General features: G+C 49.7%; 5 protein-coding genes and 1 non-coding gene across 6 annotated transcripts; 2 read left to right on the top strand and 4 right to left on the bottom strand.

The window, feature by feature from the left end:
- On the bottom strand, nucleotides 1–1,494 carry QC762_508020 (uncharacterized protein; the record flags this gene model as incomplete). The annotated part of the gene is made up of 1 exon (XM_062891214.1): nucleotides 1–1,494. One exon carries the CDS (start codon nucleotides 1,492–1,494, stop codon nucleotides 1–3), a length of 1,494 nt encoding a protein of 497 aa, XP_062742536.1.
- Nucleotides 1,495–2,676: 1,182 nt separating this feature from the next.
- QC762_508010 (uncharacterized protein) lies at nucleotides 2,677–4,596 on the top strand. Its single transcript, XM_062891213.1, has 4 exons — nucleotides 2,677–3,249; nucleotides 3,307–3,754; nucleotides 3,816–3,911; nucleotides 3,968–4,596. The coding sequence occupies exons 1-4, from the start codon at nucleotides 2,988–2,990 to the stop codon at nucleotides 4,359–4,361; spliced, it is 1,200 nt and encodes a 399-aa protein (XP_062742535.1). The 5' UTR covers nucleotides 2,677–2,987; the 3' UTR covers nucleotides 4,362–4,596.
- Nucleotides 4,597–4,954: 358 nt separating this feature from the next.
- On the bottom strand, nucleotides 4,955–5,026 carry QC762_0084880. Its single transcript has one exon. It is a non-coding gene; the product is annotated as a tRNA-Gln (tRNA).
- Nucleotides 5,027–5,294: 268 nt separating this feature from the next.
- Nucleotides 5,295–9,339, bottom strand: QC762_508000 (uncharacterized protein). The gene is made up of 6 exons (XM_062891212.1): nucleotides 8,793–9,339; nucleotides 8,465–8,657; nucleotides 7,265–8,374; nucleotides 7,103–7,214; nucleotides 6,770–7,033; nucleotides 5,295–6,700 (listed from the first exon to the last, which is right to left on the bottom strand). Exons 1-6 carry the CDS (start codon nucleotides 9,111–9,113, stop codon nucleotides 5,443–5,445), a joined length of 3,258 nt encoding a protein of 1,085 aa, XP_062742534.1. The 5' UTR covers nucleotides 9,114–9,339; the 3' UTR covers nucleotides 5,295–5,442.
- On the top strand, nucleotides 9,087–12,930 carry QC762_507990 (uncharacterized protein). The gene is made up of 12 exons (XM_062891211.1): nucleotides 9,087–9,597; nucleotides 9,649–9,694; nucleotides 9,747–10,393; nucleotides 10,446–10,559; nucleotides 10,613–10,836; nucleotides 10,890–10,923; nucleotides 10,979–11,166; nucleotides 11,223–12,051; nucleotides 12,117–12,302; nucleotides 12,361–12,511; nucleotides 12,586–12,687; nucleotides 12,754–12,930. The coding sequence occupies exons 1-12, from the start codon at nucleotides 9,416–9,418 to the stop codon at nucleotides 12,781–12,783; spliced, it is 2,733 nt and encodes a 910-aa protein (XP_062742533.1). The 5' UTR covers nucleotides 9,087–9,415; the 3' UTR covers nucleotides 12,784–12,930.
- Nucleotides 12,931–16,445: 3,515 nt separating this feature from the next.
- QC762_0084850 (uncharacterized protein) lies at nucleotides 16,446–16,679 on the bottom strand (the record flags this gene model as incomplete). The annotated part of the gene is made up of 1 exon (XM_062883980.1): nucleotides 16,446–16,679. One exon carries the CDS (start codon nucleotides 16,677–16,679, stop codon nucleotides 16,446–16,448), a length of 234 nt encoding a protein of 77 aa, XP_062742532.1.
- Between the last annotated feature and the right edge of the window lie 2,742 nt (nucleotides 16,680–19,421).

The following is a 19,421-nucleotide window of genomic DNA, read 5'->3' as shown; positions in this document are numbered from 1 at the left end:
TTAAAGGTTAGAAACCTTGAACCCACCGGGCACCAACTTCTGGAAAACACCCTGAGGATCATACTTGGCAGCAGTAGCCTTCAGCTTGCGGATGTTCTCAGGGCCGTAGCTCTTGAGAGGGTTCTGGCTCTTATCTGCATAGTTGAGATAGGTCCACTCCTGAAGACCACCATCAATGGTAGCGGCAAACTTCCTGACCTCCTCAACCCACGTCTTGACAAGAGGGTAAGCCTTCTTCTCCTGCTCAGGGGTCTGGACCATGGCGGTAGCAAGGAACAGAACGCCGTTAGACTTTTGGCGCTCAACACCCATGATGTTGCCACCGGCAGCAACTGAGTTCTTGCCAAAGACAGTGGGGAGGGGCTGGAAGAGACACTGGGTGGTGAAGGTCTGCTCAGGGATAAAAGCCTTGAGGTCCTCAACGAGCTTGACGTGGAGCTCGGCAGCCTTGTTGAGGATGCGAGCATCGTTCTTGAGGGAGAGGGTGAACCAGATGTCGTGGAGGTTGGCGGGGATGTTGTACTCGAATGCCATCTCAGCGATGGTGGTGTTCTTGACCGTGTTCATGATCTCGGGAAGAGCAAGCCACTCCTTGTAAGCAGCAGGCTTTTCGACACCGGCCATGTTGGCGTAGAGAGTAGCAACAACAATGTCCTTGAAGTCGGGCATGTGGGTGAACATGGCGACGAGGTTGCTATCGGGGTCATTGGCAACGTTGTTGGTGAAGGAAACAACGGCGTCAACGGCCTGGGGAGCAATGTCCTTGGGAAGGAAGGCCATGCCGCCCCACACCTTGTCGGATGGGATGGCGGTCATGGTGAACTTGGTGACGATGCCAAAGTTGTTGGAGCCGCCCTTGAGGGCAACAAAGAGGTCGGGGTAGCTGGTCTTGCTGGCGGTGACAATGCGGCCGTCGGCAAGGACGACCTCATAGGCGACGACGTTATCGCAGGCGAAGCCACGGCGGGCAGTGAAGAAGGTGTTACCGCCGCCGAGCAAAAGACCGGCGACACCAACATTACCCTCACGGCCACCGGCAACGGCACGCTTGTGCTTGATCAGCTCCGAGTAGACATCCCGCCAGCGGGAGCCAGGGCCGATATCGGCAGTCTCGGTAGCAGCATTGTAGGTGGTGGTGTTGAAGAAGCCGAGATCGATGGTGATGCCGCCGGCAATGTTGTTGGAGCCAGCCCAGTTGGTGTGACCACCGGAACGGACGGCAAATGGCTGTTTGGCGGCAGCAAGAGCCTTGACGGCAAGGGCCACCTCCTTGGTATTGCGAGGTCGGAGGATCGCAGCTGGACTCAGCCTTGCGCTGTTGGACCAATATGAAGCCTCGCGTTCAGCATATTGGGGATCTCCACGAACCAGAACTGCCTCGCCAAGTCCAGCGTCGAGGAGGCACTTGGCCTTGGAGGGGATCTGTCTTGGGGTGATGGCGGCCATGGTTGATGCTACGGAGCAGAATGAAAGTAGAAGGTGAGTGAAGTGCATCTTGAAGGAGTGTAATGGCCCACGGGGCAATAAAAACGAGTGTGTTGGTAGTGCAGGATGCTCATCCCTCCCTCAACAGTGGGCCAAGTCATTTATGTAGGGGGTTTGTTTCGCTACCGGGTTTCGGTTCAAGCCCGAGGTTTGGCTATTGATGCAAGGTACGTCGACGGCAAAGCTCCCCGGAGACTGGGGACAGCAACAGAAAGCATATCTCCCAAGACCTGGGCGTGCTGGGCCATCCCAAACACGTCGTCCCATTCTTGCGGGTGGCCAAGCGAGAGCTGCAGGAAGAGTTGAAAGTGTCGACATCGTCCGGTGCCTGCAAGAACGCCACGTAGTGATTGGAGGAAGAGGGCATTATTTGCGGGGGGAAACGGAGAATATGCAACCCTCCACCGGTAATTGAAGGCGAGCAGGTTAATGATCGCCGTCTGTGGTTTCGTGTCGGCAGCTTTCTACCGGCCTCGGTCTTGGACGTCGTGGCAGAAGGTGACAACTTCCTGCAATGACACGCCTCCGTTCCATTGCGTCAAGTGGCGGTAAGCCAAAAAAAGTTTGTTCGGCAACGTCCTTTTGGGCGGATGTCAAGAGAGACGGGAGACATCGCGTAGAAAGGACGTGACAGCGTGTGGGGGTACGGGTGGCCGTTGATACAACGAAAGGGAAACGGACAGACACACAGACACGGGGCGGCGCGAGACGAAGGCAGTGGCTGGACCGTGTGGGGGAGCACGGAGGGGACACGGGGGGGGCAATGAAGAAGCAAAGAAGCAAAGCATGAAGAACTTGTGGGTGATTTCCTGAGGAAATGCTGCAAGAGGTTGCAGGGTGGGGGAGCAGAGTGGATTCTGGCAGCCGTTATTGTGGATATTTCTGCCACGCTTAACTTGACTTGGCCTGACTAGCCTCATCTATAGATTCAGCACCTATCAAATTCCCTGACACATCCCATGTTCCTCCCCTTGTCTTTTGTTTCGACTCCTCTTAGTCCCAACGACCACCCTGGCGACGTTGTACTGACTGCTTCCCACTCTCCCACCCCAGACCGAATGCTTTCCAAAATGCTGCGCTGATGAACTGCCGGCACAAATTTTTGCCGTTTCTCTGGCCATCAAGGTCGGTGAGGGAGAAACGAAGACGGGCAAAATTGGCTGTTTATGTGATGAAGCTGATCGGCAATGCCCGGTTCCCACGCAAACTGACACCCAAACCGCCACGCAGAAGAAGAACAGGGTAGCAGACACAGTCATGCATAGATAGACACGGTGGATTGACATGAGTGACATGCCAATGTTCCTTCACAGAGTCTCCTTCGCTTCACTCCTTTTTGTTTCTTTTGTTCTCGACACTTCCTGTTGCTCGACAGTTGAATCGGATAGATAAGCGCGCGGGCGTGAACAACAGACAAAACATCGAACTCAACCCGTCCCCTTCTTCAGCCTCGACGGCACACTTACGGATTCTGGACAGTCGACGGCGCCGAATACGACAAGATGGCTATGCAACTCCCGACTGTCAATGGCGTGCCGGTGATCATGCCCCCACCGGAGGGCTATGTGGTGGACTTTGAGAACCCAGCGCGCAACAGCGTGACAGAGGCCTACTGGCTCTTTGGAGTTGGTAACTTCTTGGCTCTGTTGTTCATGATGCAGCATCTCTACACTAAGGCATTCATCAGAAGGAGGTTTCAGATCGAAGATGCCTCTCTGATCATTGCCTGGGGATGCTCCATCGCGCTGCAGTCCATGATCGTTCGTATGTTGCCCAACACCCAGAAACTCATCTCCACACACACTAACACAAGCCATCAAGGGGACTTTATGAGAGGAATCATGGGAACACACTCGTGGGAAATGCCCGTCACCAAGTTCCTCCTGTTCCTCAGAGCGCTCTACCTCCTGCCGATTCTGTACAACCCGGTTCAATGTGGCGCCAAGCTGGCACTTTTGCTGCTCTATCGAAGGCTAGCGCCACAATTGTGGTACCAGATTACCGTTTACGTCGTCATGTTCATCGTCGTCGGTTCATCGTTCGCCATCATGTTCGCCGCCATCTTCCCTTGCAACCCCGTCCAGTCAGCTTGGGACATCAGCATCCCCGGCGAGTGCATCAACCGGCCCGCTCTGTACCAGGCCACGGCTATCCTCGGTGCCATCACCGATCTGATGGTGCTGGCGGTGCCAATTCCAATCGTTGTCAAGCTTCATGTCCCTCTCAAGCACAAGATCGCTCTGATTGCTGCCTTTAGCGTCGGTGGAATGTAAGCCATCTTATTTGCCATTTTACTTCAGCTAAAAGAGCCATCCTAACCCATTATCCAGCACGTCTTTCACCTCCATCATGCGTCTCCACGCTTTGATCGTCTCCATGGGAGACATTGACCAATCTTGGGGCGGTGGCCCCGTTCTCCTCTGGATGTAAGCCTCCCCTCTTCCCCCCTATCCCCCTCCCCTAATTAACCCCCCTTTCCCAGTTTCGCCGAAGCCAACCTCTCCGTCATCTGCGGCACCCTCCCCACCATCAAGCCCTTCCTCAACCACTTCATCCCCCGCCTCCTCGGCTCTTCCAACGCCCGCTCCGCCTACCCCGTCAACAGCGGCCTCTCCAAGTCCGGGGGCCCCCCCACCTTTGGCGGCGGCGGCGGCGGCAACCAGTCCCAATCTCAAAAGCGCGACAAGTACCAGCGCTTCGACGACGACATCATGTACCCCCTCGAGACCGTCGTCGCCGTCGAGACGGGCGATGACTATGCTTCCTCGGAGCCGACCAGGAAGAGCGAGAGCGGGTCCGAGAAGGCGATTAACCCTGGTGGTATTGTGCAGACCAAGACTGCTACTATCACTTACCAGAATGCACATGCCAGGTAGAAGGGGTTGTGGGATGGTGAATAAAAGGGGAGTTGGATGTTGGGATGAGGAAAATATGATACCACTGGGAGGGCTGTTGGTTTTCTGGCGAAAATCATGTTTACGTTCTTTTGTTTGAAGCGATTTCTTTTTGATTATTAGACTTTTTTATTTTAAAAAATAGATGAAAATGGGGGTGGGAGGAAAACACGGAATTCCACTGGCACCACGACATTGTCTCATGCTGGTGATGCTGATAATGTTAGACTTTTCATGCTGCATGTATATAGCAGTCATCTTGAAGATGAAAATGCTAGCCATTGTATTACCCAACCACCCTGCCCACAAAGTAATTCACACAGCAAAAGTAAGTTAACCCATACTATACTGTGAACTACCTTTTGCCTCAAAAGTACATTAATAGGTCCTTTAACGATCCTTTAAGGTCTGTTAACTATCTTTGAAGCCTTTCAAACTATCTTTTAAGACCTATGACTATCCTTTAAGGTATGTTAACCTACTTTGGTGTCTCAAATATTTTGTGGCAAAGGTGCCAACATCAAAAAAGTTAAAATCGCCGGCGATCTGGGCCCAAAAGAATAGGCGAAAAGATGAGGTCGTACCCGGACTCGAACCGGGGTTGCCGGAATCAGAATCCGGAGTGATAACCGCTACACTATACAACCGTTCGTCGTTTGTTGCGTGATTGGTTCGCCAAGCTGTTGGCTTAATAAGCGGCATGTATCGAGTGGCCGGCTTGGCATTTCGTGACTTCCCCCTTTTTGACCGAGGGACTGTTGGTGAAGGCAAAATTCCTTCCATGATACGCGCTTGAAACATGTGATATGATGCGACGTCGTCTGGATGTTGCAGAGGATGGGCTGGGATTGCAGTAACGGACCTTTGGTGCGTGGTGTTTGTGAGGGCTACGAGTGATACCTGAACACACCCATTCTGCTTATCATGAATTCGGGTTATGCCGATGTTATTTGGTAAGGGATCAGCTTAATATTGACATGGCGAACTAGGAGTACGATCCCGCGGCCAGGCCTCTGATTGAGGTAGCCGCGGTACATTTTGTACAGTTTGTGTGCTGGGAGTTCTACGGCGATGGAGTTGACTCTTCAGCATGGTTTTGCAAATTCAAGGCTGACAAGCACCTTTTCCCCAACTTTGACTTGTGGTGATTCGCCAATGTATCCCGGCGTGCAAACTTCTTGCCACACCCTTGACACGGAAAATGGCTCCCTTCATCATGGCCTTGCCGATGTCTCTTCAAGTCGCTTTCCCGCGCAAAGGCTTTGGTGCAGAGGTCGCACTTCCAAGGCCGGTCCTCGCTATGAGTTAAAAGATGTGAGTCGAGGTTGAATTTGCGGTTATAGACTTTGTAGCAAAACCAGCATATGTACTCAATCTTTTGTCTTTTATTACTCTGCTGCCGTTGATGTCCTATCACTTCGCGGGCGACATTATCAGATGCTGGGTCTTGGGCTTCAGGTGCTTCAGTTGTTGTCGTTTCCGCCACGGTAGGCTCTTGAATTACCAAAACTGTCTGATTGCCGGAGTTGGTTATGGATAACTGTGGCTGGAGACTCCGATATACTTCATCGTTGTCTGGAAACTCGTCGTGAGACTGATACCCGCCATGAGATTCCTTCATGTGCTTTTGTAGCTCTTTCTCCGACGCCATACCGGTGGTTCCACTCAAACAACCCTCAATGGCACATCGAAAAGGCCTCTGGTGCTTTCCAAGGTGTTGGTTCCGTTGCTCAGCGGTTGCAAACCCGTTCGTGAAGAATTTGCAGCTGAGCCTGGGACATTTGAAGAGGTTAGAACCATAGTGCTTTTCAAGCTTGGCTGCCACCCCATCCCCGTTCTGGATCCCTAGCAGCAGCCTTTCAAGTGCAGCTCGAATACTCTCCACAATGTCCACAAGGTCGAGGGCAATCTCGGCTTTGTTCATCTCACCGTAGAATGTAAGCTGCTTTCGTGTCGATATGACTGCCTGCTGCAGTCGGTCATGACAATCCAGATCCTCAAAGCAGCGAAGTCTTGCAGCGTTTCCTTGTGAGACGGGAAAGTGAGTGGCTGGATTGATGTAGTGAAGCTCAATAAAATCTTCTAGGGTCTCGGAAATATCGCGCGCATCGGTACCGTCTTTTTCCAGAGATGCCAAACTAGCCTCAAGATGCCGCACCCAGTAAATAATGGCATAGTCCATGAACGCGTAGGACCCATTAAGGATGAGACAATGCTTCTCTTTGGGTTCAAGCTCATCGTTGAAGATAGGAAGGTTGAGATAATTGACGCACAGAGAAGCTAGTTGCAATTCTCCTCGCGCTGGGTTGACATGTTTTTCACTGATAAGAAAGCTTGAACGAGGTTAGAAGCATGAGTGGTAAGACGGAATGGGGACATAGGGATCTTACAGTTTAGCGGTCAGATGAACAAGTTCTACCGTCCCGTCGGACCGGATTTCAACGAGCGATCCGCAAAGATCTTTTGAGTCAACGCGAAACCGCAAGCGTCGGAAATCTACCGACTTTGTTTCCAAGTCAATGGACTTCACGCCCTGGATCTCATGCCACTTCATGGACCGTTTGGCGCAAACCAGCCAGCTCAGTAGCATCCTACTCCCGTGCTGTTCCGACTCGGACACATGGTCGAATATTCTCACGATAATTCGAGAGTAACTGTAAACAGAAATCAGACGTCAGCAATTACTTGTCCCGCGCTTTCAACTTGAAGGTTAGGAGTCTTACGCAGCATTGATCTCGCGCGGGAATCGTCCTGGTTCAAGCTCATATTCCAACTCCTCGACATCAAGTTGATGAAGAAGGTTGGTGGAAATTAACTTGGCAAGTAGAAACATGCCTTAGATGGTGAGTTAGCGATTGGACTTTGGCGTTGAATACTGTACTCACCTCCGGCAGCGTCAACAATGAGCTTTGCGATCGATTCTCGCTTGGTGTCGGGAAGCTCAAATTTCTTTTGGATGTCGATTGCCCACTTGGCGCTGTATTGTTCAATGTCGCGCAGGTTGTCCTGGCTTCGAATTTTGATCACAGAAACACCCGCAAAGTCCTTTCGTGCTACCCCATCTTCTTGGCTCACAAACAGACATCGAATTTGTGTGGGATTACTCTGTGGAAGGTCCTCAACAAGTTCGCGAAACCAGGAGGCGATGATGTCGCGTTCTTTCCTCGGGCACTCATCAATCCCGTCCAGGATGATGTACACGTGCGGGAAATTTCGAATGGACACCTTGAGTAAATCTTCGATGATGCTTCGGGTGTCCAGGACTGCCTCCGTGCTACTCTGATATTTATCGTGATAGTATGGAAGCAGTATATCTCGATTATACGGAAGAATTTGAGAGAGGAAGCTACGTGCGATGGAGACAAAATTGTCTCGTTCGTTGTCGCCATGTTTGCAAAAGAAGTACAAGACGGCCGGAGGGGGGTTGAGCTGCTGGGCCTTTTTGACAACTAAAGAAGCGAGAATTGTCTTGCCTTTGAAGAAGTCAGCAGCATAAGGCAAATGATGGCTCCTTTTCTGACACTGACCTGCACCTGGAATACCATTGAGCCACAACACTGGAGGCATCAGCTGACAGGGTGTTTCAAACCACTCTTTGAACTTTGGATTATCCAGTAACCATGATCCTGTACCTGGGTATTCGCCTCGAAGCTTGCAGAACTCATGTTGGTCATTGGCAACATTGCTGGCCCTCAGCCACCCCTGCAATTCGCGAAGCTTTCTGTTGCTCTCGGCGTCAGCCATCTCCTTGAGCTGTTGGTCTCTGACTTTTCGCTCATCCAAACATGCCTTGATAGACAGGCTGGCCTGGTTAACAGCGCCGGCAATCTGGCTGAATTGCTGATCTATGTTGCGTCTGTCGTCTAAGGATGCCTTGATACGTAACAAATTGGCGTGATAAACAATTAGTTCCCTGTGCCTCTTGATGCCGTTGATCAGATCGTCGAACCGAGACTTGTAAGTTTTCCAGGTTGCCTGAAATAGCTGCTTCAACACTGAATGGGTTTGGCATTGTTAGTGCACAGCCATAGAACCCCAGGTAGAAGATAGACGCTTTGTGGGCGGAGTAAGAAATGAACGCATACTCGGCTGCTGGAAGTACTTCAACGCCCGGTGATGAAACTCCAGGACGTCCTTGTAGAGATAGGCCAGGACCCTCTTCATGTCTGAATCCTTCGAGAAAATGGCTTCGTACTGTTGGACAAGCGGCAGCTCCTCTCCAAGACTCTCATAGATACTAAGGAGCTCAGTGAATGCTTCCACAAAGGAGCTACCAATCTATTTCCCCGTCAGCAAGACGAACAAAGACCAAGGATAGATTGCTAGAACCTGAATCAAGAACTTCAATGGTCCCTGGGTACCTGAGATATTAGCAGGCCAATTGAGTCGGTCGCAGATCTCATGCAATCTCACCCAGACAAAAGCGACAAATTCGGATGTGTTTGTAAACGTCTCAACGACCTTGCCCAATTGATTAAGCGCTTCGAGGGTGGGCTTCAATCGTCCAACGGCTTGAAGTCGTCGATTGGAGTGCTGCTCCTTCTGAATTTTGTCAATTGCTGCAAGAAGATCGGGAAGCGTGGTTGTTTGGAATGTTGATCGATGCTTTGGTCGTAGCCCCTTCTTGAACTGCTCAAGCGCCTGTTCAAACGGAGCTCCCGGATGAACATCATTCGCTCCAAGCCCTGCCACGGCCATCGTGACAGCCGTGGCCTTAGCCAATGACGCCGCCATCCTGATTGCTGAGGGTGCTGTGGCTTGATCTTGATTCTGACGGCAATTGTCTGCAAGAGTTTAAAGTGAAAGAAAGCTACCGGAAGGTACTTGCTTCTTTTCAGACAACATTGCAGTGGTCCGCGCTTCATATCGGTTGCCTTGCGGCTTGCCAGCAAGCGCGACTGCCAAGCTGCCTCTTGAGGCAGTGTTCAGTTGATTGCCCCAGCCACACTTCACAACTCACCATCCAACCAAGATTCAGCACTACACATCGTTATACCATCTCGTCGCTCCTGCCAACAATCTTTGTTGTTGTCAAAATGTTTCCTACCAAGAGGCCGTATCCGTTCGCAAATGACCATCAAGACACGGAGCCTGACGCAGTTTGGCAATGTGATCAGTCTCATGCGATACGCCAACACATTGAACCACAGTACGGACCATATGATGGCGACGCATATCCAGACACGAGCTATCAGCTGGCCGGGAAGTCACCTGAACTGTGGGATACCACCGCTGCACACCCCAATCTCGAGCCTGATGTCGCGATCAGCACCACAACGCATACTGTCGATGAAGCAGATATTTGCTTTGGAAGTGTATAAAGCCACTATTGTATGAGTGCAAACCAGGAATGCTCACATTTTCCAGATACCAGACTTGAAAGCTCAACTGCGGACACAACCTCCTATCCGTTATGATGCCACCTTCTCACCATTCCAGTGTTATGATATTCTTGAGCAAGGCGCCTTTTATGCGCTCGACTTTCAGGGGTTGAAGTTTGCCGTTTTAAACAAGAAAGTGTGTCAACACTTTCAAGCCTTTTCCCGCGACGTAGAATTACGTCTGCAGGCCTTCATCTCACATGAGGAGTGGGTGAGGATGATGCGTCGCTGGGAGCGAGAAAGGATGTCGGCCGTCGTCAACTTTGATCTCAACATATACGGTCGCCGACGACATGCAGCTGATGTTGGTAGAGTTCTGTCCAAGGCGCAACTTTTCCTGCAACAACCACAGTTCGGGCTTGACGGCTTTACTTACTACAATCCTCATTATCTTCACCCAGAAGAGGTTCTCGGGAAAGAGGTTTCTGAGACCCCCATCGCCCTTCACAACAGCCAGTCTCACAATTCGCACTCCCCAGCAAACGACAGGATTAAAAGAGTGATGCAAAACGAGGTCGAGCCCACCAACGATACTGCGGAGATCAATAGCATTCTCAACTCTTTGTCATATCATAGCATCCTTGCTAAGTCTGTGGCAGACAGAAGCATCATCAGAACGACCCTGCTCGAGTGTGTTGTCTTCTTTGAATGCTTGAAAGGTCAATTCCTAATGCATATAATACAGCCACCAGGCCGAAGCTCTTGATTTTATTCTTAGACGCGAGACTGGAGACCTTCCCGCCGAGATGAGTCTCTGGGAGAAGTGTCAGGATGATGATTCGGACTTGGAGGTGTGCTTGTATGCGGTTCCTTCACACTATTACCGGCATCAGGATACTGACGTTGTCCCAGATATCAGCACATAATTACGGGTGGGAGGTCCAAAGAGGCCAGGGATGTACAAGGGGGAATTATTGCAGATGACATGGGTCTTGGGAAAACTCTAGTGGTCCTGTCGACGATTGCAGGATCTATGGGCCGCGCGAGCGCATTCCTTTCTCAAGGCAAAAATCCTGGACAGAGGTCTGCAGCCGTGGTGGCATCAAGATCAACCCTAGTTGTTTGCCCGTCTTCACGTAAGCACAGAATACCGCGCCCCGCCTGCGATATGAACCTAACATGCTTCTAGTGCTTATAGACAGTTGGATTGATGAAATTCGGAAGTGAGTGATGAGATTGTCACAACAAGAATGTCTGTCTGGAACTGACATGTCCTAGACACACTTACCCCGGCTATATTACGTGGCACAAGCACCACGGTCAGGGAAGACAGGACGACAGAAGCCGAAAACAACTGCTGGAAAGCGATGTTGTATTGACCACATATGCAACTGTTGCTGCTGAGCTACGTAAAGGGCAGGCTGTTTTGCGTTTCATTGACTGGTTTAGGATCGTGCTAGATGAAGGTGTGTCAACCATCTCCACGCTTGACCTTGTGTTTGCTGACCTGGGTTGTCCACAGCCCATGAGATTCGAAATCCGTCAACAAAGCAACACCAAGCCACAGCTGAGCTACGTGCTCAACATCGATGGTGTTTAACAGGGACACCTATCCAGAACTCAGTCGATGATCTCGGGGCTCTGGTATCCTTTCTCAGGGTGCCCAGCGTCGAAAACCCAGCAACGTTTCGAAAGTATATTGCTAACTTATCCACAGCCAAGTCACGGGAGCGGTTCAAGAATCTCCGTGTGCTTTTGGGAAGCATTTGTCTGAGGCGAACCAGAGATATTCTCGGGTTGCCAGATCCAGAGCCGAAACTGAGAGATGTTGAGCTCACTCCAGCAGAACGCCAGGAGTACAAAAATATAGAACAACAATGCCGACGTGAGATTGATAGGGCAGTGAGTGGACATGGGCGAGGAAAGCTGAACTCAACAGTTCTGGAATCACTGCTCAAACTTCGACTTTTTTGCAACAACGGAATCCCCAAGCGAGAGTCGGGGACGGCCTCGCCAATGCCACAAATGGATATGGACGAAGTGCTTAGTTACCTACAGCAGAACAACGAGGCAGATTGCTCTTTTTGTTTTAGGCAAGTATATTCCATCAACGACAGGCCTGATACCGACGGAGGCCTACTTCTCCCGGATTGTCTGCACCTTGTCTGCCGCGCCTGTATGCCGCAATACCACGCCGCAGGCAGCCAATGTCCCCTTCACCCTGTCGGACAAGTCCAGCATTCTCTTCCTCTTGGCAATCCTAGTCATACAACTCCAAAAATGCCTACTCAATACCCCTCGAAGCTCCTGGCTCTCTTGAAGGATATCTCCATGCACTTATCGCAGAAGAGGTACGGATGACCTAAGCTGTTCCATGCAGACAAAACATCCAAGTGCTGACCCTCTACTAACCCAGCATTATTTTCTCATCTTGGAAAAAAACTCTTAACCTAATATCAGAGCTTCTGACAAGCTATCGCATTCCATTCTACTGTATCCATGGCTCACTGTCGCTCGGTGAGCGGATCCGCATTCTGAAAGATTTTCGATCTTCATCTGGCGCAAACATCCTCCTGATGACACTGGGAACAGGGGCAGTCGGGTGGGCAGAGCAGTCCTACATTCCCAAGCGCTTCAGAACTAATACCTCTTTCTCGCAGACTCAATCTCGCCGTCGCAAGTCGTATCTATCTCATGGAGCCACAGTGGAACCCCTCCGTTGAACTCCAAGCCATTGGCAGAGCTTTACGTCTGGGGCAAACAGAACAGGTGGCAATAGTACGATATATCGTGAAGCACACCATTGAAGATGTAAGTACACCCCAACATCTTCCTGGGGCATGGATCGCAGAAGGAAAGATCACTGACATGGTATGTGTTCTCAGAGCAATGTTCTCTCTAGACAAGAGGCAAAACTTCAACTAGCCAGTGGAGGCTTTGGAAAGCGCAGGCGTGGGATTAGAGCGGAACAGCTCGACTCGCTTCTGGTATATCTCTCCTTCTTCACCTGGATCTATGGGTGGATGTTATGAAGAAATGCTAACAGGAAATAGGGGTTATTTGGGGTCGAAAAGCGTGGATAAAAGCGGGTCTTAAGGCGCCATCTGAAGGGGTATCACGTAGTCGCCTTGAACGGCCCTTCTCTTTCTTTGTTTGCTCCTCTTCCACAATACGACTTTAGCTTTCTCTTATGACTAGTGCAAATAGAGTACCTGAGCATTGTTTCAAGCTGTCGCTACACCCTCATTAGCTATCACATTGGTCTGACTTGGTAAATTGGATCCCATAAATATGTATCCCGAGTCTACGATGAGCAAACCCGAAATCAAGCCATGCGCGCGCTGGATGACGGCTCTGCTGATTTTACCTCAAACTCACCGAGGTTAGGTAAAAAAAGAATTGAAAAGAAAGGAGCAGATGTCAACACTTGATTGTTTCGTGAAAAGCAAGAAAGTATTATGACTCTCGCCAGGAGAGCAATCATTGGGCTATAAGCCCTTCTGCATACGTTTTCATGCAAAACTAAAGCGGTGGGTGGTCGCTTGTTATCCTCATCAAACATACAGACTGTTAGACAGCCAATACATGCTGAACCTTTGTGCCTTAGTATGGACTGTTTCATCAACCATCAAAGACCTTCCAATGACCGAAAGGTGTATGCATGTCTTGTCTTCCGAAGAGCGTTAGCCATTCTTGTGCACTTGTTCAGGGAGCAGCAGGAATTTCCGTCTCCAGCACGCAAGGCTTTCTTCAAGGCGTTGCCAAGATATGCAGCAGGGTGGTGTCGACAAGTTTTTCACCCCAGGACGCGTCATGCGCATGCGAGTGACCAATGGAATGGAGAGGTAGATGAGGACTGGCCATTTTTCATCCTCGACTTGGTGGCGGAGCTATCAGAGTGGCGGAGCTATGTGAGCCGTGATTTTCGAGGCAGAATTCATCTCTCAAGTCCACGGCTGGCAAAAAAACACAGAACAGTGGGTAAAGAATCTGCCTCGGCTATCTTCCAAGTCCGGAGCCTGTCAGTTCTGTCCCCCCAACTTCTAGCAGTTCAGTGAAGCATGGTTCTGATCAATTCGCTATCACCTTTCAAATCAGGGTAAATGATGGCACTTGGACATATGTTAACATCGCCTATTCCACGGGTTTAGAGTACCGCATTACCAGAAGACTACAGCTCAGCGACCCCTCAAAGTTTGGAGCTCTCGAAGTCGGAAACAGTGAAATCCCTTGCTTTTCATTGAGTAGTCAAACCTGCAGTGATGGCGGTGTGTTTCGTGTGAAACTGCGTCCTGTACCACTTAACCAATGAAAGTCCAAAAAGATCAGAGGAAGGCATACTTTTCTTTTCATCTTAATGCGGCCTTTGGGCCAATACCTGTACGGCTGAGCCGTAAATTTTGCCCGCCGCATGTTGAGTCACGTTGGTAGCCGGCACCTGTTAGAATTACCACGCGGGACGTCTTCAAATCGTTGCTCAAGGAGAAGGTACATTTTGTGGTTGCAATATTTTGAAGTACTGCTTGCATCATTCAAGCTGGCCGTGTTCTAATAATCGAGACCATTTTGGAAATGATGGATGGAAGCTTCAGAGGGAAGCCAATGACATGGAAGGCTTTATCGAACTTGGTTTAAAGAGTGGTGGCAGTCATCTACCTACCTTGAGCTTAGGGTTCTTTCTGCGTAGAACTCCATGATTTTGGGGGGGGGAATACGGCTCAGCAAGCTGCACTTGCATGAACACTGAAACGAAAAGTGGCGGGGTCATAAGAATTGTCGCTGCTTTTGCGAATCAAGCACACTCGCATATGGATATCACGGCTCAGCGGAAAAAGGCGACTGAATTGATACTTGCTAAATTTGAAATGGAAAAACAGGCCAAGGCTCTAGCATGTCAATTTTTATTGGCCACAATGCTCGGTGTGAGAGACAATTCCTCATGTTCCTGCATGGTGACGTCGACTTGGGATTTGCTCTAATAAAAAAACATGGCTGATAGGTCAGTTTCTGGTTACGTGTCACGGCGTGATGCACTGTCACTCTCTTTATAAAATAATTGAGACACTCAGAGTAAGTTAGCCCATATAGGTTGTAAACTATACCTGAAGAGCAAGATTAATAGGCCTTTTCAATATCTTTGGACGCCTTTTAGTTATCATCAGAGACCTATTTACTATCTTTAAAAGGATACTGATTATCTTTTAATTTAAGGTTTATAATAATATTATATGGGTAAACCTATTCGGGTGTTATTTATTTTGTGGACAGGGTGACTGCTAGATGCATGCTAAGCCAGTAAGAGAAGCAGGAATGTGAAGCTGCTCTCTCTTGGTTCTTCACTAGGTTCTTGAATCAGCAGGGGATTTGTTGGCCAATCGGAAGCGACCGATGGTCCAATATTAGAAATCATCCTGACTGGCCTGGCTTGTGTAATGATCGGCTGTACCCAATGACCTTCTGAACTGGCCATTTTTCGTTCTCAAATTTATCCCACTCGAACAAGGGCATAACGCATTACGGCTCAGCACTACTATCGGGGGCGCAATGCGGCTCTTTTGTCTCTTTCGTTTTCACAGAACAAAAGGCTGGCCACGGCTCTAGTATACTATAGTTGATTGGTTTACGCTCCCGCAATGTGTAATAACCTGCAGGTCGTGCAGACAGGGATGACATGCAAAGATGCGAGGGACGAGATTGTTTGCCTCACTTTTCTGCTTGGATAATGACAGCGGCTGATTGGATGTAACAGGCACGTTGGAGACAAGATCATTCCGCCCACGTTATTAGAGCACTACTTGGGCACATCCCTCATTTACATCTGTCTTTGTCTAACCCAGCTCTGATGTGTATATTCTCATATTCTTGAGGCTTATTTTCCTCGAAGACAATGTTTTGCCTAAGAGATTGAAGAAAGGCAGAGCTGATTAATGGTATCTACAGGGCTGGAGCATCACCCGGGTAAACTTCGTATTTGGGGGTTGGTCTTCATGGTGGGAATAGCTTCATTTTTAATGGCAGCGAGATCTTGCAAGGTAAATTTCTGCAAGTTCCGGTTTAGACTAGCTGCTAGAATAGTGCAAAAGTGTAAAAGTGGCAATATTCTCTATCATGGTAATATGTAGCCAGGGGTCTATTCTGAGCAAGCAAAAGTGTCACCAGAGCATGTGTTTTTAACTCGACTGGGATATTACGGCTCAGCACTTGAGCCTCAAAAGAAAGATATGGGCACAATCTTATATGGGGCATAAGCGGAAACGTTAGAGCTTGCGGCTGTTGAGGTTCATAGCGAGAAAGCCTGCCATATAATTGAGCGGTTATCTGATTCTTCAATCAACATGTTTAGGTAGGCAAGGCAGTAAGAGTAGGGATCCAGGGTCTTTTTTGCCTTACTCATCGCCTTTTTGTCATTGCCAAATTTCCCAGACGATGTCATACCCAATGACGGGAACATCCAGGCTGAAAATGCAGCGACGTTGACAGTGACATGAAGCGCCGTTACTCGTTCAAAGAGGAAATAAGGGACACTAACTGCAGCACATGAAACTCACTCGATTACCTCACTCAATGATATATATGATACTCAAAGGTGCACCGAATATACAAATAGTAATTGCAGATGCAGGCCTCGTCTACGAGATGGTGCGGCTCGCCTTTATTTGGATACATCATAGCTCTATCTTATAGGGGATCGACTGAAACGAGCAGACAATGTAGTTATACAAATACCAGGTTGCTTGGCTCTTGCTTAGATAGCCGGATCCATTTGGGCTTCTTGAAGGATCTGCCGCATCTGAAAATATGGCCCTGTGTCCTCTCTCTCCCACCTTCCACGATTTGGAAAGACAACTTTCCGTAATCGGTCGACCCAACGTATCAGTGGCTGATAATAAGGAGTAAAATACTCGTTAGCGATCCTGAGGAAGTCCCCCTCGTGGCTTACTAGCCCTGTCTTCTGAGTCGCTAACCCCTCTATGTCCATGTAATTCCATGAGTCGAACCAGGCGATAACTCTATGCTCGTGCGGCCCTTCATGGTGAATGCATATCCACCACAACACCCAAAAGAATGACTCGAGATCGTGCATGAAAGAATGCTGCTCGCCTAGAAGTGCCCCGATTGCCATGAATGCCTTCGTGCTTGGTCTTCGTATTGGCACCGGACGCACCCTCTCGTTCCCCTTTAATTGCAAGATCCAGGTTAATCAAAAGGAAAGGCCAGGAGGGATTATTGATGTCCTCGTTGATCAGGAGGTTATTGATAGAGATGTCTCTGTGTAGGATGCCGGCCTTTACGTAGGGATTCGTGCCCTTCAACGCAGCCTTCAAGCACGGCAAGCAGAGACCTTCGGGAGTTAGTCCTGTAGATAGGAGTTCCATATTCGCGAATAATGACACGACGATGCACTCGATTTGACAGATTACCGCTAGCTTGAGATGCCGAGCAAGACCGCTTGCTGTGTGGCAGAGGGGCGCCGGCTTCACTGGACGATCGTTTCTTACCAGCAGCCACGCTGCTGCTGCGGAGTTTTCGCAAAACTGAGGCCCCGGGGGCTGACTGTTTCGGCTGGCAAGTCTTGGCGCTGGTGAAGTCTAGTCCTCCTCGGACGTTATTTCGGGCGTCGTCATCCGGTCCACATATCTGAACCGTTTCGTGGTAATAATACCTGGCAACGTTGATGACGTTTTGCCTGGTCGCCTCGGGTCATAATTCACCTTCCTCACCGCGTTCTGGATACTGCCATGAATCTTTAATGACGAGCGGTATATATGGCTGCCCTTGGGCATGAGCTTTCCAGCATGTTGTAACCTGACCGGCAACCTAACGTGCTCGTTGCATCAACTTATCAATGATGAGCTGTTCCTTTGAGCCGTTCCGCTCGATCTCGATAAATCGCTGGCCGTTAGCCGTTATAAATGTTAGATCGAAGCCAAGCTCCTCTTTGTTCATCTAGAGAAACCCGAGGACCGTAAATACAAAGCGCCACCCATCTTGGTTAATATTAAACCTCTCCGATACACTAGCGCCAAGCCGATCAAACTCCCATATCCTCATAAAAGATCCGCAAATAGGAAAGCCTAAAATGAAACGACCGGTGTCTTGAGCAGCGAAGACTTCCCTCGTATACGTGGCAAGGTCTATAGACCATGCCACGCCTGCGCCGCTATATCGGCGTCTGAGTTGCTTTTCAGCTCGCCTGGTACCAGGATTTGTAACCAGTGGCATTGTGAGTCCTTCCCGGCCTTTGGGTCATCCACGAAGCCGACGTCTAACTTGCGTATCGCAGTGGAGCCCGGGATTGGCTTGTCGGGTTGTGCTAGTGGCCTTCGTCGATGTGTCGGGATAGACGTGTAATCTCCTGCGAGCGTCGCCAGCTTCTCGCTTAGCTCTGCAAACCAGCTTAAAACGTCGTCCTGGTTTATATCTCTCGACCATCCGCTCCACCCATTACTAGAAAGTGGTTCGTCGCCCGCTGTGGGAGGTAATACTCCTGTGGGATTGGGCAGTCAAGTTGCTCCAAGGCCTCGGCCCTGGGCCCACATATTTGGGAAAGGATAAGGATAGGTTTTTTTGCTCTCCGGAGCTGTTTGTTTGAGCACTTAACAATATCATCAACTATTACAAATCCTCGCAGCCGTACGACACCCTCCTTACACTTCTTGAAGATGGCCTCGGATGCTGCCTTAAGATCTGGCACCCGTCCGAAATACGTTTCGTGGAATTGAGGGAGCCCGACGTAGATGACGCCTAATTTATCACTGAGGACTCTGTCTACATCTTTGCAGTATTTAGACGAGTTTACTAAGCTGCTTGTACTATGACGCCACGGGGTTTGCAGAAGGGAGGAGGCTGTAGGCCGGGCGATGGGGTGAGGGCCTGTGGGGCAAAGCGTACATCCAACCTGCCCAGTGGCCCAGTTCAACAGGGCAATCAACCTATCTGCTTGCCAAACTAACGCACTACGCACCTTGCCTATCAAGGTGCCCAGGGCTTTACTGGCACTCTCACTGGCACCTACGACGGCACCTACACCTATCAGCCTACCTGCCCTAGGCCCTCTCAACAGCTCTCACACCATGGTTTGCGACAGCTATCAACTCACCTGCCCTGGCGTGCCTGGATCCTCTGAACGGCTCGCGCAACTGTGGCTGTTGATCGTCGCTGTTAACTGCGGTTGACCGTAGCTGTTGTGCTTGGCATACTCCATAACGCTAGACTTAAGTGCGGCCTCTTGGCATCCGAAAGAGGAAATCGAAAAGGTGGGCTCGGATTTTGCTTGTCTCGCGATCAGGAAATTGGAAGCATCCACAAATTCTCGTGGACCTCCGTAAACTCCGGTACAACAGTTTATGCGTGGCAAATGATGAATGGCAAATATGTACTTCTTATTCTCATATCCACAGTCTCCCTCTCCCCAGAAGTTCTGCACAAAAGCCCAATATTAACAACCTTTTCTTCCTTCTCCCCTCCTCCCTCTCCCCATCAACTTGTCTCCCCAAAGTCTATAGTCTATGCATCTATGTACATCGTCGTAAATATCTATCATAAAGCGAGTGATATGAGCCCCAGCGTCATCAACTGTTGTATGCGTTCCCAACTAGTTCCGGTATTCCCAATGTGTGTGTATCCGTCATAAGGCATGCAAAATATTAAGTAAAGATCGTGTCGTTTCATCAAAAATCATAACCAAAGAAATCTTCCTCTTTCTTCCCCTCAACTCCTG

This window comes from Podospora pseudocomata, chromosome 5 (assembly GCF_035222375.1).
Source record: "Podospora pseudocomata strain CBS 415.72m chromosome 5, whole genome shotgun sequence".
NCBI classification, from domain to species: domain Eukaryota; kingdom Fungi; phylum Ascomycota; class Sordariomycetes; order Sordariales; family Podosporaceae; genus Podospora; species Podospora pseudocomata.
This window is presented reverse-complemented; position numbering and strand designations above follow the sequence as displayed.

Excerpts from the sequence above, each read along its gene's own strand:
- QC762_508010 (XM_062891213.1), top strand. The coding sequence starts at position 2,988 with ATGGCTATGCAACTCCCGACTGTCAATGGCGTGCCGGTGATCATGCCC. Across the intron at positions 3,250-3,306 it reads GCTGCAGTCCATGATCGTTC|GGGACTTTATGAGAGGAATC; the intron begins GTATGTTGCCCA and ends CAAGCCATCAAG. Across the intron at positions 3,912-3,967 it reads GGCCCCGTTCTCCTCTGGAT|TTTCGCCGAAGCCAACCTCT; the intron begins GTAAGCCTCCCC and ends CCCCTTTCCCAG.
- QC762_508000 (XM_062891212.1), bottom strand. The coding sequence starts at position 9,113 with ATGGCGGCGTCATTGGCTAAGGCCACGGCTGTCACGATGGCCGTGGCA. Across the intron at positions 7,034-7,102 it reads CCGCGCGAGATCAATGCTGC|TTACTCTCGAATTATCGTGA; the intron begins GTAAGACTCCTA and ends TTCTGTTTACAG. Across the intron at positions 6,701-6,769 it reads GTTCATCTGACCGCTAAACT|TGAAAAACATGTCAACCCAG; the intron begins GTAAGATCCCTA and ends CTTTCTTATCAG.
- QC762_507990 (XM_062891211.1), top strand. The coding sequence starts at position 9,416 with ATGTTTCCTACCAAGAGGCCGTATCCGTTCGCAAATGACCATCAAGAC. Across the intron at positions 10,924-10,978 it reads TGGATTGATGAAATTCGGAA|ACACACTTACCCCGGCTATA; the intron begins GTGAGTGATGAG and ends GACATGTCCTAG. Across the intron at positions 12,052-12,116 it reads ATGCACTTATCGCAGAAGAG|CATTATTTTCTCATCTTGGA; the intron begins GTACGGATGACC and ends CTACTAACCCAG.